This window comes from Hipposideros armiger, unplaced genomic scaffold (genome assembly GCF_001890085.2).
Source record: "Hipposideros armiger isolate ML-2016 unplaced genomic scaffold, ASM189008v1 scaffold_280, whole genome shotgun sequence".
Lineage (NCBI taxonomy): Eukaryota > Metazoa > Chordata > Mammalia > Chiroptera > Hipposideridae > Hipposideros > Hipposideros armiger.
Window position 1 is genome coordinate 774,012 of NW_017731630.1, and position 16,474 is coordinate 790,485.

Here is a 16,474-nt window from a genome sequence, read left to right on the forward strand (position 1 = left end):
GCCCTGGGGAGTGGCCGTGGAGCCCTGTCTGCTGAGCCCTCACCCGTGTTCTTTCTGCTGCGTCTTCAAGCACACGGCGCTCACCTTGGGAGCTGGGAGGCCAGCTGGGTGCTGGGGGCCGGGCTGTGGGGTAGCGGGCAGCTTGGGGTCGCTGTGCCGTTCCTGCTTCATAGACCAGGGTCAGAGGGTGTCCTTGAGGCCTGGGAGAAACGCCACCGAGAACGGCTGATTAAACCTCAGCACTGTGGGCCAGACGCGGACGGAGGATAAATCAGCTTGGCCTAGATTGATTTGGAAAGGCCTCCTGAGGAAGGCGAAATGAAAGCTGGTCATCTGAGAGCTGCAAGTGCCTCCCTCCCCAGGGCGGGGTGACCGCTGAGTGCCGGTCCACACAGGTGTGGGCACACATGCGGAGCAACAGTGAGCTTGTGTATGCGTGTGTGTGTGTATACCCGGGCATTTTGCGTGCCCTGTGCATGTGTTGACATGCATGTGCATTTGTGTTGTACGTGCATGGTGTGTTTGTGCGCACACGTGTTTGCGTGTGTGTTGTATGAGTGTGTGCATGCATGTGTGTATTGTGTGTGTTCATGTGTGTTTGCGTGCATGTGTGTGTTTTGGATGTGTGTACCTGTGTCCACGTGTGATGTATGTGCCTGCGTGCATGTGTGTGTGCACCTGAGGTTCGCTCGCCTACCAGGGCAGTGTTGGGAGCACAGAAGTGGGCGTGGGTCACTTGCTGGATGGGGGGCCAGCCAAGTGCATAGAAAGGCTTCTCCGGGGGGCAGCGGGGTCTTCAGGAATTGGATGAGGGCTGAAAGGGGTGCTGGGGGCTGGGCACGGGGGGAGAAGAGCAGTGTGCCAAGCAGCACTCCAGCCCCTGAGCTGGCACCCCACCAGAGAGGAGGAAGGAGTGTGGGGCCACACCTTGCAGCTACCCAAGCTGCTGTCGCACAGGCCCCCCTCCAGGCTGAGTCTTCAGAGAGGCCCAGGCCTCTTCGCAAGTGTCCCTGGATTGTCACTTTGGGGGGCAGCCTCCAGGTGCCCCTTCCAGCCAGGCTTTCTTGTAGGCTGAGCGCTTCAGTGGTGGGCTGAGCTTTGGAGCTCTGTCCCAGCATTCCTGAGCCTGGGACCAGGGCGGGCAGATGGGAGCAGTGGGGCTGGTGGGGGGCGGCTGCAGGATGGTGGCCTGTAGGGAGGAGGAGGTTCCCAGAGGCTCTCGGGCTGGGCAAGCAGCTGTCAGCCTGCTCCAGGAGGCAGTGCCTGGCATTGTGCCCGGCCAGGTGTTTAGACGCACCAGGCCAGCTGTGCAGGGTGCCCTCGGCTCACAGTGATCTCCTGCCCAGCCCCCTCTGCAGGAGCACTCGCCTCCCCCAGCCCCCGCCCGTCCAGCTCTGCGTGCTATAACCCCTGGTACTCCTGAGAGAGGAGGTGCTTTGTCTAAGGTCACCCCAAGTGGAGGCCGCTGGGAGTGGGGAATTGCCTCTTTCAGAGAGAGGTGACGAGGGGACACCACCCCATGGCAGGGTGATCGGGGGGATGGGTGTGTGCGTGGGAAGGTGCCTTTCAAGGTAGAAACAATGCAGTTTTAAAGTGGTGAGGGATTTGGGCTCATTTTCAGCAGCTGTATGCAAATTGCATGCAAATGAGCCTGTTTTCCTTTTGGTTCAGAGAAACAGTGTTCTAGAGGACCAAGTCAGCCCAGCATCTCGTCCTCATTCAGAGCAAGAATCCCCTGCAGAAGCTGAGCTGAGTAGGGACAGCCGGCCACTCTGCTGTTTGCTTAACACAGGAGGACGGTCCCTCAGTCAGAGACTGAGTTCATATCCCAGCTCTGCCAGTGACAACTTGTGTATGATTTTAAGCACAGCACTTAATTTCTCTGTTCCTCATTTTCCTTTTCTGTAAAATACACACCAGTAATGCCTCAGAGGATTACATGTGAAACACTTAGCACAATGCTTGTTCCGATGATGGTGATGGTGGTGACAGTGGTGATGATGGTGGTGGTGATGGTCGTGATGGTGGTGGTGATGATGGTGGTGATGATAATGGTGGTGGTGATGGTGGTGACAGTGGTGGTGATGGTGGTGATGGTGGTGATGGTCGTGATGGTGATGATGGTGGTGATGGTGGTGACAGTGGTGATGGTGGTGGTGATGGTGGTGATGGTGATGATGGTAGTGATGGTGGTGATGGGGATGGTGGTGCTGTGTTGGTGATGATGGTGGTGGTGATGGGGATGGTGGTGGTGATGGTAGTGATAGTGGGTCCTCAATACCAGGCATGGTACAAGGCACTGGGAGAATGGGGGAAAATATATATCTCTGTGTGTTTGAGATGCTCGTGTCTTACTCAGGGCCCTCACCAAAGTGGGGCCAATATCCTAACCTGTGTCCTTACCCTCCAGCCACTGGAGGCCTGTGCCCCTAAGAGCGCCAGTATTCATGCTGCCCCCACTGCCATGTCTGCTGTCAGTGCTGACAGCGTGCTGGCCTTAGGGCAGCTGTGACGTTGGTTTGCAGACCATCCTGTCTGGAGCCCCCACTATGCCAGGAGGGCTGTGCCAGCAGCTGGGGAGCACAGGGAAGGATGAGGCATAGTCCTGGCTCTAGAGTAGCCGCCATTCTCCTGCAGCACGTGGCTCGCTGTGCTGGCCCGCACCCTGTCCTCAGTGCCTGTAGCCCCCAGGGCTGCGCGCCCTCCTCTGTGCAGCAGAGCCCCCACCCCACTATCTTCATTGTGCCTTAGGAGCCTGCCTCCCCTCTGGCCTCCATTCCCCCAGGGTGGGCACAGCCTGCCTCTCCCTGTCATCCTGCCAGTCGGCACAGGGCTGAGCACAGAGTGCGTGCCCAGGACCTGCCAGAAGGCATGACTCAGTCCCTCAGAGCTTCCCTTGGGGCAGTCCTAGGCGATGGAGGGCATGAGATGTGAGCTACGGCACCAAGAGCCCCCAGAGAGGCTCGGTCCCTACCTCACGGTCACGTCAACTCGGTGCTCCACAGTGGGTTGTTTTGTGGATGTGGGACTGAAACTCGAGAAAAGCTTGCACTTGCTCCCAATCATGCAGCTGGCAAGTGGCAGAGCCAGACTTGGAATCCAGGTCTCTGATGCCCTGGTCCTCCCGGGTACCTCCAGTCTTCTGAGAGCCAGAAAGTCAGGGAAAGGCAGGTGTTCTCCTGGAAGGACTGGCTGCGGGGAGGATGTGCACAGAGATGGCGGAGACACACGGTGCAGATGGTCCCATGGGGCAGCCCCACCCCCACCCAAGGTGCACTGAGTGGGATTCTGAGCTTCCTGGAAGCTCAGAGAATACTTGGTGTGTTTGGCGCCTCGAGCAGGGGGAGGCTGTCTGGAGAGGAGTGGTGGGCTTGGCTGGGCAGGCTGCTTCCTTTGGGGCTGGTGAGGGTCAGCTCGTCAGCATAGGCTGACGGACAGGTCGGGGTGAGGGAGAAGGCCTTTGGGCCAGGACGCTGGGCACTGGGGAAGCCAGCTGCAGCCCCGAGGCTTGGAGCACGGCGGAATCCAGTTGGCTGAGCCCTGCCTTTTGTGAACGCATACAGATTGGTTTCATTGAAAAGCCTGGGCGCTGCCAGGCCCACAGCACCAGGGCCCATGGCTCTCTTGTGCTCTCTGCCAAGAAAGAAGGGGAAAGGGAGACAGAATTTTATTGCTCTCTCAATGAAAAGCCAGGAATATTTGCATGGAATTGATTTCTGTCTTCTGGAAAAGGCTCAGCTCTTCCTGCAGCCCTGCCGGCCTGTACAGCCCCCAATCTGAGGGGGTCTGGAGGGATGCGTGGGCAGCCACAGTGGGGTGTCCTGAGACCTCCCACCTCCCTTGCCCCTGTGCTGTTACCAGGTTGTTAGTGTCACTGCTACCCCAGCTGTGTCCCATGAACAAGGTCACACCCCGCAGTGGCTGGGCGCGTGCCCCGGTTGTCTGGCTTCAAAGCCCTTCCAGCCTCTGAGTCTGTTCCTCCTCAAGTCAGCACTGCCCGCCCAGTCCGGCCTCCCTAAAATGCCACCTGCCCTGGGAGGGACCGCATCGGGCCTGAGGCCCCACGTCTGTGTGAGTGACGGTCAGATGCTGTCCTCTAGAGCAGGAGGGGCGCAGGGCAGGAGTGCCCCAGCTCTGTGTGTCCTCACACATGGGAAGGACCTGGTAGAGAACAGGTCTGCCCACATATTACTCAGCTGGGCCTCATACCTGTCCGACTACAGATGAAACCGCTGAGGTGCAGGGAGGTTAGGGGGCCTGCCCAGTGTGAAGAGGGGCCGGGGCCCAGAGACGCTCAGTGACTCGGCCTGGGCCACACAGTGTAAAACCCTGGTACCTGGCGCGTGGCCGGCCCTCCCCTCCGCCTGCTCCTCATGCATTATTAATCTGGCCCTCTTTAGGAGACAAAACAGTGTGTCTGTTTACCTCTTGACAGCAGAAAGGGAAAACAAGGAAATTAGAGCAAATAAACCACCCAGACATCAAACAAGCCTGCTCTCAAGTGTGTGCTCTGTAGGTAGAAGGATGTGAACTGTCCCTCTAATGAGCCGCAGGCCTGTCTCCAGGGCGAGTGCTCTCAGGGCCTAATTGATGCTTTCCGAAGGCAGGGGCACGAGGCAGTGCTGCCCGGGATGGACGGGGTGTGTGTGCCCTAACTGGACAAACGATGGCTGCCTCCAGCCGCTCGAGGCCCGTTCACGGGGTGTGTGGCACGTGGACGGGAAGGCGTGAGCAGGAGAACCCACACTTTGCCACCTTTCAGCCTCCTTGTCCCTCAGAGTCAGGGAGGACCATTCCTCCTTTCTTGATTGTGGCTTTTTGAGGGGTTTGGCTTCTCCCTTTGATCCCCATTGGAAGGGAACTGCCACCTCTAAGAGAAACCCCCAAGTGGGTGTCCGTGGATGAGGTCCTGGTGACAGGGGCTCAGAGTCTGGAGAACAGAGGTCTGAGGGCATGTGTGTGACCCGTCACTCACCTTTGGCATCATCCCGGCTTTCGCAGCCCGTTCTTTAAATCAGCGGTTCTCAACCTGTGGGTCGCGACCCCTTTGGGGGTTGAACGACCCTTTCACGGGGGTCGCCTAAGACCATCGGAAAACAAAAAGATATTTACATTACGATTCATAACAGTAGCAAAATTACAGTTATAGAGTAGCAACGAAAATAATTTTATGGTTGGGGGTCACCACAACATGAGGAACTGTAGTAAGGGGTCGCGGCCTTAGGAAGGTTGAGAACCGCTGCTTTAAATGGTCACTCTGGTGCACAGGCGGGCGTCCAGGCCTGAGCGTCAGCACCACGGACAGCTCCCGGGGGTGGTTGCTCTCAAAGCGGGAGGGTGGCGGGCCACTGCGTCATCCTTCAGGAACCCCTGTGCCCTCCGTTGCTGGATGTAGACCTCAGGCCTAAGGAGCAGTGAGTCACCCTGGTCACCTCGTGAGGGGCACGGGAGGGAAGGGACAGCCACTCAGGATGGCTCCGTGTGGGGCTCTCTGCACTGTTTCCACGCGAGCCTCCCCTGATGTGCCCATCACGGGCCAGCTCCCCGGCCCACCACGCGTGTCCTGCGGGCCTCCCTCACACACGTGCAGGCTCCGAGCCACACCGACCCCGTGCCCTCTGTGCCCCTGGTACTTAGCTGCCGCTGCAGGAACAGCCAACGAGGGCTCATTAATGATGCTGTCAGCAAGACAGATGAAAGGTTCTTAAGGAAAAACAAAAGCAGAGTGGGTGTCTGTGATCCTGGGATTGTTAGACTGTCCCAGGTGCTTTCGAGAGAGCCTGCCTTCCACCGTGCTCACACAGCCCAGGACTTTGATGGCTGTTCCTCTTTCCTTTGGTTGTCTGCCTGGAGGGGACGGGGTTGGCGCATGAGCAGGGACGGGGTCTTGGCACCCACTGCTGGAAACCTTAGCACCACGACGGGCCTTGCTTCTCCTCCAGGGGTGGGAGGCTCATTACAGCACCGTTTTTAGCCTGATGAAGAGCTCCCTCATGCCCCCCAAATTTGCATTTTCCCCTTAAAGTGCTCTTGCCGCTGGCAGAAGAGAAGAATGGATGTGAAATTGGAGAGACACACGTGGCTGTAAGCGTGAGAGGTTGCCGTGTGGGTTTTGCTAACTCTGGGCACAGGCACAGCCCACCCAGCCACCAGCCTTGGCACCGGAGGCCCCCATGTGGGAATGGCCACAGAGCCGGGCTGTCCAGAAGGGAGTGGGAGGCCCGAGAGGCCTCAGAGGCTGCCGAGGACCACACGGCAGGTTAGCAGTGGGACTCAGCGTGCCTTCTATTCAGTGGAGCTCGTCTCAGTCCCCCCATAGCCATCCGCTCAGGCTGTTCAGCTGCAGGAACAAATGGCCCGACGTCTCAGGTTGGTTTTGGCTCATGTTACATGTTGTTTGTAGTGAGTTGGAGGTGGCTTTGCTCCTGTGCCCGGCTCCTGGCAAAGACCAGAGTGATGGAAGCGTCTCGCGAGGGCTTTGAAAGTGTCTGCTTGGAAGTAGCACTGCCTTGACCACAGCCCCTCTCAAGCCAGTCCCGATGTGGGGGGCGGGGGGCTGCCCTGCGATGCTGCAGGGAGGGAGGGAGAGCGCAGTGGGGGTCTCTGAACACCCTCGAGTCGCTCCTAGCTCCGACATGGCCCCCAGCCCTGGCCCCACCCTCCCCTCCTCTCCTGGCCTCTGCCCGGGCCTTGTCCTCCTCGGCTGTCCGGGAAGTCGCCAGCTTGCTCTTCCAGTCCCTGGACTCGGTTCTGTGGGGGGAGCTTGGTCCCCCCTTGTAGAAGCAGTTGGCTCCTGGGTCAAGGAGGAGCCCCAGCCCCCCATCCACACACACTGACCTCAGCGACCCTCCAGGTGTGGGCATTCACTCTCCCGCCCCTGCTGGGCCCGTCCTCCCCACCTGCTCCGTCCACCCTGAGGGAGGCGGCGGCCTGGCTCAGGGCCTCCGTGCACTGCCCCATCCTTCCCCCTGGGTTTGGAGAGCGTTTTGGGCAGTCCTGCAGCCCTTCCCCGGAGCCTGCTCCCAAACACTGTCATCTCAGCTTCCAGCTCTGGGTCGGGTGGGGCCTCGGCTCTGGAGGGGCCCCTGCCTCCCGCCCCGCCTCCTGCCTTCTGAGCACCCAGGCTCGGGGATTTGCTGATGCACTTGGCCCAGGGCTGGCGTCCGTGCTTATTGAGGGGAGAGCGGCGTGTGCAGGGCCCTGTCTGGCGGCAGCTGCTCCCGGCACCCAGGCACAAATGCACAATTGTTGGAGCAAAGGCTCAGATGGGCGGATGGATGAGTGCGTGTTGTGGCCACTTTAGGCTGCAGCCTTTGTGACATTCTTGCTGCTCCTGTGCCCAGACATGCAGGGCGGGCTGGCACGCAGCAGGTGCTCCCACAAGTTGGCAGGAATGCTTAGGGAGAGGGGAGCATTGTGTTGAGAAGCAACCAGCCTCTGCCGTGTGGACGTCATCTCACTGAATCCTCAGCAAGCCCAGGGTACAGCCCGGACTCCATGTGGAAGGCAGGGCTGAGGCTCAGCGTGGCGAGGGGGCCTTCCCACAGTTACGCTTGATCGAAACCCAGTCTGCTGGTCCCTGGCCGAGGGCCAGGCTGCCTTCTTCCTCCGAGGATGAATGAAGAAGCCAGGACTGCGCCCAGAGATGGTTGAGGGGAACGGGGGGAAGGAAGGGGGCGTGCCAGGCAGACGATGGGCTTTGGAAGACGGCCCTTGACTCCTGATCTGGAGACAGCGGAGGCTGGGGCGGGAGAGCCGCCCAAGAGGTGGGACCTGACGTAACGGAAGGGGCCCTGGGCCATTGGCAGTGTGAAGCTTTTGAGGGCCTGTGATGGGCGGCCCGGCCCTGTCATGTTCGGGGTGCCGCCTCCATGGGGCGGTGTGAGCTGTTCTTGGGCACGGCGTGGCTCTGTCCTCTCGGTGCTGGCCAGCAGTGAACGTCCTTCTGGGACCTTTATGGGGTGGGGACTGGAAGCTGGGAGAGGGAGCAGGTCACGTCGGGATGTCAGTCTTACACGGGACCCAGTCATGCAGCGTGACACGATGAAGGGAACCGTGGGGTCAGCATGTCGGCATCTCAGAGCTGTGGGTTCAGGCATCTGTTCACATGGTGAGGGTCCTGTGACTGTTAGAGGACATATGTCTGTGGAGCCTTCACTTGTCTCAAAGTTGTCATTTTTATGATCTTTTTCCAATATGTTATTGGCACAAGATTGTACGTATCATATGTTTATGACATAAAGGGTAACGATGTGAAGCACTTCCATTAACTATCCCTTAACTCGACCACCGAGATCCTCACCTGTGTGGGGGCTCAGCCCATCCCCCCTCTGCCTTCACCCCCAAGGAGCCCCTCCCCTAAATTTCACGTCTGTGCTTCGCTTGCTTTCATATAGTTTAGAACAGTTTGGTATTATTGTGTACAGACCCTGTTGGTAAAATGTGTTGATTGCTAAACAATATATTGTTTAGTTCGGCTTTTTTCAGCCCCACGAAATCAAGCCGCAGCAGTTCATTCTCCCTAGACTTGCTTCTCCTCATTGATTCCCTTTCCAGGACTCACCCACACGCTCGTGCGTAGCTGTGGTTCAGATTTCCCACTGATGCATAAAATTGCATGGCGTGAACGTATCATAATTTATTTATCCTTTCTCTCAACGGGGACGGGGAGTGTTCCCAGCTTTTTGGCACTGCAGACGGCACTGCTGGGAGCCCGGTCTGCCTCGTAGCAGGAGGAAGGGTTTCTCTAGGTCCACACTCAGGACTGGGGTTCCTGGGTCGGCTGTGTGAGTGCTTCAGTTTCATCCAATGAGACTGAATTCTTTTCCAAAGCGGCTGCCAGTCGCCCATCTCACCAGCGCCATGCGAGGGCTGCCCACCCAGTATTTGATGTTGTCAAATTCCATCATTTTTGCCAATCTGGTGGGTGTCAAATCGTATCTAATTGTGGTCCTCATTTGCATCTCCCTGATTACTAATGAGGTGGGAATTTTTCATATGTTTGTGCTTATTTCCTTTGCTGTGAAAAGTCTGTTCATGCCTTTTGCCCAGTTTAGAATCGGATTGTTTGTTTCCTTCTAATGATTTGCAAAATGTGTGTGTGCGCGCTCACACACACACACACGCACATGTTCTCATCTAGATGCTGACACCTAGTTGGTTTGCACAGGTTGCAAACATTGTCTGGCTGGTGCTCCCCTGTCACCTCCCCCAGGGGTCTCTGGGTGACCCCCACTTTGTGCCAACGTGAGCCCCCCACTTCCTAAGTCGGAAGGACAGTCATGTCTCTGGTGTCTAAGGACACGCAGGACTGCGTTCCCCATGGGATAGTCGTTCTCTGTGCCGTGTGGGAAGAGCCCTCTGTCCAGCTGTCCTGCTGGCTCTCTCCCAGGCCAGGTCCCATGCCCGCTTCTCTGTCTGGTCCCTGACAGCCGAGGTCGGTCCCTGCACCACTGTTTCACCGCCTCGGTGACGTCCCCTTTGTGCTAAAGGACGCGTCTGGTAGGTAGGCAGGCTCGTTGCCTGGGTTTCGAGGAGCACCGTGGCATTTCCCGGCCTGCGTGTGTTGGAACCGCCGAGCCGGGTTCTGTAAACAGCCCCGTTAGCGCTGCTGGACTCACCCGCTGTGGACCAGTTTGGTGAGAGCTGGTATTCTCGTGGTATTGGGTCTTCCTGTCTGCGATCTTAGTGCATCTCCCACTTATGTCTCCTTCAAGGTTTGTAAATACATTTAAACAATGATTTTCTCCATATATATCTTTCATGTCTTTTTAAAGGTTTGTTCCTAAACAGAGGTTTTTGTTTTGTCTCTGTAAATGGCACATATATAGGAGCATGTTACTGATACGTGGAAATGTGTGTGATTTTTGTAAATTGAGCATTTCGTCAGCCAAGTGTTAATGTCTCATTTCTGATACTTTACTGGAGAATTCTTATGGGTTTCTTTTGAAGACTATCCGGTTCTTACCAGTAATAACAGTTTTATTTCTCCCTTTTCTGTACTATGCCTTTAATTTCTCTTTCTCCATCATGGTGTGGGCTTCCGAGTGACGACGGACAGCTGTGTTTGGTGCCTCATTTTAAAAGGAAAGCTTCCAACATCACCCCATGAAGAATATCAATTTTAGATTTAGGGTAGATGCTCTTTGTTAGATTAAGGAAGTTTGGTCAGGGTCTGATAAGAGCTTTGTTTTGTTTTGTTAATCCAGATGGGTGTTCAGTTTCATCAGCTATTTTTTTTTACCTGTTGAGATGATTATGTAGTTTTTCTCCTTTAATCCATTAATGTGCTGAATGCCATGTATAGATTTTCTAATGGTAAACCAGTCGAGTCTCTGAGATAAACTCAACTTGGCCAGAGTAAATAATAGTAGTAGTAGTAATAATAATAATAATAATAATAATAATAATAATAATAATAATAACGGCAGTGATTCACTCTCACTGAAGGTCTGATTGGGTCATATTTGCTTGAGGATTTCTGCATCGCTTTGGACCTCCTCCACATTGCCTTCCTTTTGCTGATCTTGTCTGACTCTGAGGTCAAGTTCGTGTCAGCCTCCTAGGATGACTTAGGGATTATTATCTCTTTCTTGGTCTGTTCTCTGGTACCGTCCTTGTGAGAGCCCAGGCGGGCCATTCAGCGACTCCTGGTGGTGCAGGAATTGCCGGCTGGCAGTGATGGGTGGTGGCCCAGCGCCCAGGAGCCGGGACCCTGTGCAATTCGTGCCACCAGGAGGGGACAGAGGCTGGAGTCCTGGTGCCCAGAAGAGACACGCGGGGCTCCTTCTCCCAGAGAAGAGGTTGGCAGGGGTGCTAGTGCAATGAACGAGATAAAATGGATGGGGCTCCTTGGACAGGGACTGTGATGGGCACCCCATCACCCTACCTACAAGTAAGACGAATAAGACATCCAGGCTGATGGCTCAGGACAGGAGAGGAGGGGAAAGGAAACGGAGAATTGTCTCAAATAGACCTGCCTTCTGCCCCAGCTCTGACACGTGCCCTGAGGAAGACATCCACGCAGGACAGGCAGCCGCTGGGCCAGATGTGCGTGCGTGCAGCCTTGTCCCCACGGGAGACAAGTGTCTGCTGAGAATCAGTCAGATGGGCCTCATGCAGGATGCAAAGTTTTCTCCCCTGCCCCCGCCCGGGGTCGGCTGGTGGGGTCCCTGAGACCCTGCCACTGGAGGAACAACGTCCTTCCCCTAGTTTGGGGAAGTTTGATAAGAATGAGAGAGTGTGTATTTACTGCATGAAGCCCCCAGAGACCACAGACCTCCTGCACGATTCCAGGAGACCCGATTGTTGGCATGTTTTGTGGATAAGGAAACCGAGGCTCAGAGGGCCGGTCACCCAGCTGGTGCTCAGTGGCAGAGCGGGACCCACATGTGCTCTGGGAGCTGCGTTTGCCAGGCCGCTTCCACGGAGCGGCTCAGCTCATGCCTGTGGCTTCCTTATGCGCCCGTGGTCTTGGATGGGAGGCGAGGCAAGCTCACCTGTCCTGATCATGGGGTCGGCGGGCCCTGCACTGGACCCCAGTGGCTGGCACAGGGGAGGCGCTCAGGGACCTCCATTCACAGTGTAGCAGCTGCCAAAGCCAAGAGCTCTTGGGCACCCTGTACCCCGTCCTGCCCTCGCGCCCCGTGCCCCTTGGGGTGGGTGCCCCAGCCCTGTCCCCAGGACAGCATCCCTAAGTCAGCTCATCATTCTGGAACCTTCTTCTCCCAGCAGACCGTGCCGTTTTGATACTTACGGTGTTTGTAATCCACTTGGAAAACATGGCATTACTGATGCAAACACTTAAGAAACAATGCATTCCACACCCATCCACCCAAATGGCTCTGATTTTGAATAATTCTTTTGAAATGGAGTCTAAATATATACAAATAGATGTTTCTGAAATGTCATGTATTCTGAATACATTTGCATGGAAAGCAGCTTCTGAGGAAGGAGAGGGGGTCGGGCCGCTTCTGATGGGCCGGTGAGGTCCCTGTGGGTCAGAAGGAAAGGGCCGGGGGCAGAGGGACTAAGCACCGGGCTGCGACGGCCGACAAGGAGGCCCTGCCCCGGGAGCGCGAGCCCAGGCCCCTCTGGGAGCCCCTGGGGAGTCAGTGCCCTGCTCTGAGCTGCGTCCTCTCCTGTGCCTTGGGAACCAGCACCTAAGGCCTGGGTGCCGGCAGGGGCTCCTGCTGATGGCGGAGGGTGGGGGGTGATGCCCCCATGTCCCTCGGCCCCTCACCCTCACCTGCCTCTCACCCCACCCCCTTCCCTTCTCTCTGCTCTCCCCTCCCCAACCTCCCGGGAGCCCCCGCAGCTGGAGGCGGGACTCCAGCCCCTCCTTTCATTTCTTTTGTTTGTTAGTTTTCTGTCCTTTGTGATGAAGATACTCCCCACCTGGCTGGGGGCCCCAGGTGCTGCTTATATTTTAGGCTGGGGCATAAAACACTGGTTGGACGGTGTCTTATCTTTGGAGCAAACTCGGCTGCTCCGCAATGAGCAGGCCCCCCGCTTACCTCCCCGCTGCTGACTCTCCGCCACCCCAGGCTCTCTGAATCCCCTGGAGGGAAGCCAGGGTCCCCAGGGAGGGGATGGGGAGCGCCTGCGGGCCTCACACTTGACTGACTCCTTCCGTCTCCCCTGCCTTTAGGCCCGGCCTGGGGCTGTGTGGAGCGGTGGCCTTGCTTTTCAGAGGCGCCCCTCTGCAGGCCTGGGGGTCACTCCCTCTGCTCTGCTCAGCCAGCCCTCCCCGCCGCTTCGCACTCACCGTGCCCAGGAATACCCTCTGTGCCCTCATCCTAGGGGAGGGGGACCAGGCGGAGGGCCCATTGGACTGATGGCCCGGCGTCCATTCTTCCTCACTGGGGGTGCAGAGCCCATGAGGCCTGAGGGCGGTGTCCATGGAGGCCTTCCCTGGACGCCATGGCTGGGAAGTTCTGTGTGTGTGTGTGTGTGGGGGGCAGGTGGGAGGGCTGGCGGACCCGATGCAGGGGGAGCACCTGGGAAGGCATCCTGGCAGCGGCTGGGTTTCGGAGAGGGAGCCGGAGTTTCCAAGTGAAGAGCACAGAAGGCCGAGGGAGGCGTTTGGGCGAAGGGCTGGGGCGGCTGAGCACGCGCGGTGCCCATGGCCTCTTCAGGGCAGCAGGAAGCAAGTTCAGGGGCTCGGAACGTGGCGCTCTCCCCCAGCCTGTGAATTAACTCAGCAGTTACTGCACTGGGATGCTCTGACCCCAAAAAGCTGACACTAATTGGGCCCCAATCAAGAGCGTAATTCAGGTTAATTGGCTCCCCACAGGCAGCCCCCACCAGCCGCCTTCAATGAGGGGCTGTCATGTCTGAGTAATTAGTCACAGCTGACGGCCAGGGGCACCCAGGGCGTGAGGAGTGAGTGTGATGCGGGAGAACCCCCTCCTGGGTGTGGAACCAGGGCTGAGATCCCCACACACACTGGCCTCCACCCTGCCCTGTCCCCTGTCGCAGCTGTCTCCCTCCCATCCATCCGGTCTCTGGGCAGCTTTGTCCCAACACCACTATTGAGGGGCTGTGCACTTTCTAAGCCTCAGTATTTGCATCTCTGAAATGGGCGTGTTTGGGCCCCTTGCAGGGCTGTCCTGGGGACCGTGGTCAGCACACAGGGCCCAGCACCACCTTTAGGAGGACCAAGACCGGCAGCCATCAGGGCAGGGCAGCTCTGTGTCTTGGGAGCCCCTGTTTGAAGCACAGGCCCCAGGGGCCCTTGTGACCGGCCTGTAGGAACGGGACCCAGGCAGAGGGCGCTGCTTTCCACCCAGCTTTGCTCCCAGAGACTGACCTGCGGCCCACTGCTGTCTGGACACATCCAGTGCCGGGGCTCACCTCTTCCAGAGCCGTCACCGCCCCCCAGGGTCTGCGGAGGAGATGGACAGAGCCGGGTCTGTTTGTCAGCTCTGGCTGCCGTGATGGACACCACAGACGGGGCGGCTGAAACTCGGACACTTAAGGTCTCAGGCTCCGGAGGCCAGAAGTCCAAGGTGGACTCCGTCTGAGGCCGGGCGGGAGAATCTGCTCCCGGCCTGGAGATGTCTGCACGTTTGCACGGCGCTCTCCCTGTGGACCTGCGTCCACGCTTCCCCTGCTCATAAGGACGCCAGGCGGACTGGCTCAGGGCCCACCCACATGACCACCCTCCCACTGGGTCACCTCTGTGAAGGCCCCTCTCCAAATCAGGCTGCGTTCTGAGGTCCTGGGGGTAAGGGCTCCAACATGGGAATTTGGGGGGCACAATTCAACCTGTAACACCCATCTCCCAGGTTAGCGTCATGGTGTCGTCCCCCACAGCACTCTGTCCCTCTGACCACCGGGGCAGCATGTGAGGGCTCGATGTGGGTGAGAACACCCTCCCAGCACGGGGCTGCCCACGACTGGAAGCATCTCCTTCCAGTGGCCCACCCCCGCCCTGCGCCCTCCTGCCTTTAGACATGGCCCCGGTTCCCTGAGCACAGGCTCTGCCAGCTCTCAGCACCTCGTGGTCTTTCCAGGCCCCTCCCCCATCAGACGCAGTGATATTTAACAGGAAAACTCATCAGTCCCCTTTAAGGAAGTCTGCATGCTTCCCCAGAAGGTCACCAGTGCGGTCAATACATTTTCATCGGGGAGCTGGAAAGGTCAGCCCGTCAGTTGAGGCTGTGTCCAGGGACAGCTGCCTGCTCCCCGGGCTCAGGAAGGGGGCCCCTGGTGCAGCGAGGTGTGGCCTCAGTCCCCCTGAGTCCCAACTGAGTGCCCTGGGCCCCTCCTCACGCCCTGCCTCCCGGATACTGGGTGCTGAACTGAGATGAGGTCTGCAGCTCCCTGACACCGCAGCACTGCGGCCCCCAGCAGGAGCTCCCTCCCCGCGGGGGGGGGGGGCTGGAGCAGAGGTGGCTGGCAGGGGGGCTCTGCCTTGTGCCAGGAGGGGAGCTGGCAGGGCTGGGGCTGCAAGCGCCTGATCAAAGGCCTGTCTCCGCCTCCACCATATGTCCCAGCCTGAGCATCTGGCCGCCCTGGGCCCTGCCTGTCATGCCTGCCCGCCTCTTCTCCTTGAAGCCGCTGGAGAGGCCCAGCGCAGGTTTCCTGCTGGGCAAAGTGGGGGCTGGAAGGGGCTGGCGGTGGAGGCTGAGTATAGGCTTGGAGGGTCCTGGGAAGTCACTGACCTGCCCCCTTCCTCTCCAGGTGATCCGTCCCGCTTCTCGGGGATCACTCTCCACTCCAGTCTGCCTCCCAGCTCCCCGCCTCTGTTCAGCATGGGGGTGGGGGATGAGGGTGGGTGTGGGTCACACCCTGGCAGGCGCTTGCTTGCCACCATCCAGTGTGAGGCCAGTGTCAAGGTCCCAGGAAGGTTGGTCTGGGCCAGCCTGGGCAGGCGTGGGCACAACCCTGGTAGATGGTGAGAGCGAGGCCCTGTTGGCTGGGCTCTGCAGGGGCCACACCGATGGGAGAGCGAGGACCGAGATTCTGGGGTGGCCACCTGGAGCATGGGAGGCCAGTGACATGCCCAGGTCACACGGTCGGGCCGTGATGTAGGACATGGTTTGAAGCCAGACCTGCCTGGCCCCAGCTACTGTGTTCCTCACAGCCTGTCACATCCCTCGGGCGTATACATGCTCATCTGGGCTCAGTTTGCATCAGTCTTGGTTTTAGGGAACCGGCTGTGCGAGGTGCTCTGAGGACGACACTTCAGGGCACACCCAGCCCATGGCGTCGTGGGCCCGTACTGAGGGGTGTGGAGCGGTTGAGAGCAGGCTTTGCTGATGGTTTTGAATCCTGGCTCTGCTGTTCACAGGATGGCTTTGGGCAGGTCACTTCACCTCTGAGCCTTCATCTGCAGACAGGGTGTTGGCAGGACCCGCCTGTCAGTGCCGGGAGACAGGGTAGCATGAGCGAATCCACCCAGCCTGGTGTTTGGCACCTAGCAAGGACTGGGGGAAGGGCGGCTGTCCTGCTGATGGGAACAGTGGTGGTGGACATGCACCAAGGCCGCAGACCCCTCCGCACAGCCCCAGCGCGCAGACACGGGTGCTGTCCAGGGTCCTGAAGTGCTCCTGCGCTCAGAGCCCCTTTCCTGTGGCCTAACCCCCGTGCCACAACCCGCAGCAGGCACAGCCAGATGCCCCCCGGGATGCGAGGCTGGGGCCTGAGACACAACAACAACCTCTCTCTCCAGCTCCAGAGACGCAAGATCAAGTGCTACTTTCTGTCGGCTGGAGTCACTGTCCTGCTGGTCATCATCCTCATCATCGCCACCTCTGTCCGAAAGTGAGGCCACATGTGTAAGTGCCCAGCCTGCCCCCATGCCATCCATCCCTCCACCTCCACTCATCAGTTTTGCCACTCATCCTCACTTCATTCACCCATCCTTGATTCATTATCCATCCATCCGTCCATCCACCATCTATCCATCATCTATCCATCCATCATCCATCCACCATCCATCCATCCATCATCTATCCATCCATCCATC

At 58.2% G+C, this 16,474-nt stretch overlaps 1 protein-coding gene across 2 annotated transcripts in view; it reads left to right on the top strand.

The window, feature by feature from the left end:
• The window catches only part of TSNARE1 (t-SNARE domain containing 1), a 102,778-nt gene that overhangs the window by 79,530 nt on the left and 6,774 nt on the right, over positions 1-16,474 (top strand). For both annotated transcript variants that reach the window (XM_019657871.1, XM_019657875.1), the window contains one exon: positions 16,178-16,283. In XM_019657871.1, coding sequence (XP_019513416.1) covers positions 16,178-16,273 — 96 coding nt within the window. In that variant the 3' untranslated portion in view covers positions 16,274-16,283. The remainder of the gene's footprint in view (positions 1-16,177; positions 16,284-16,474) is intronic.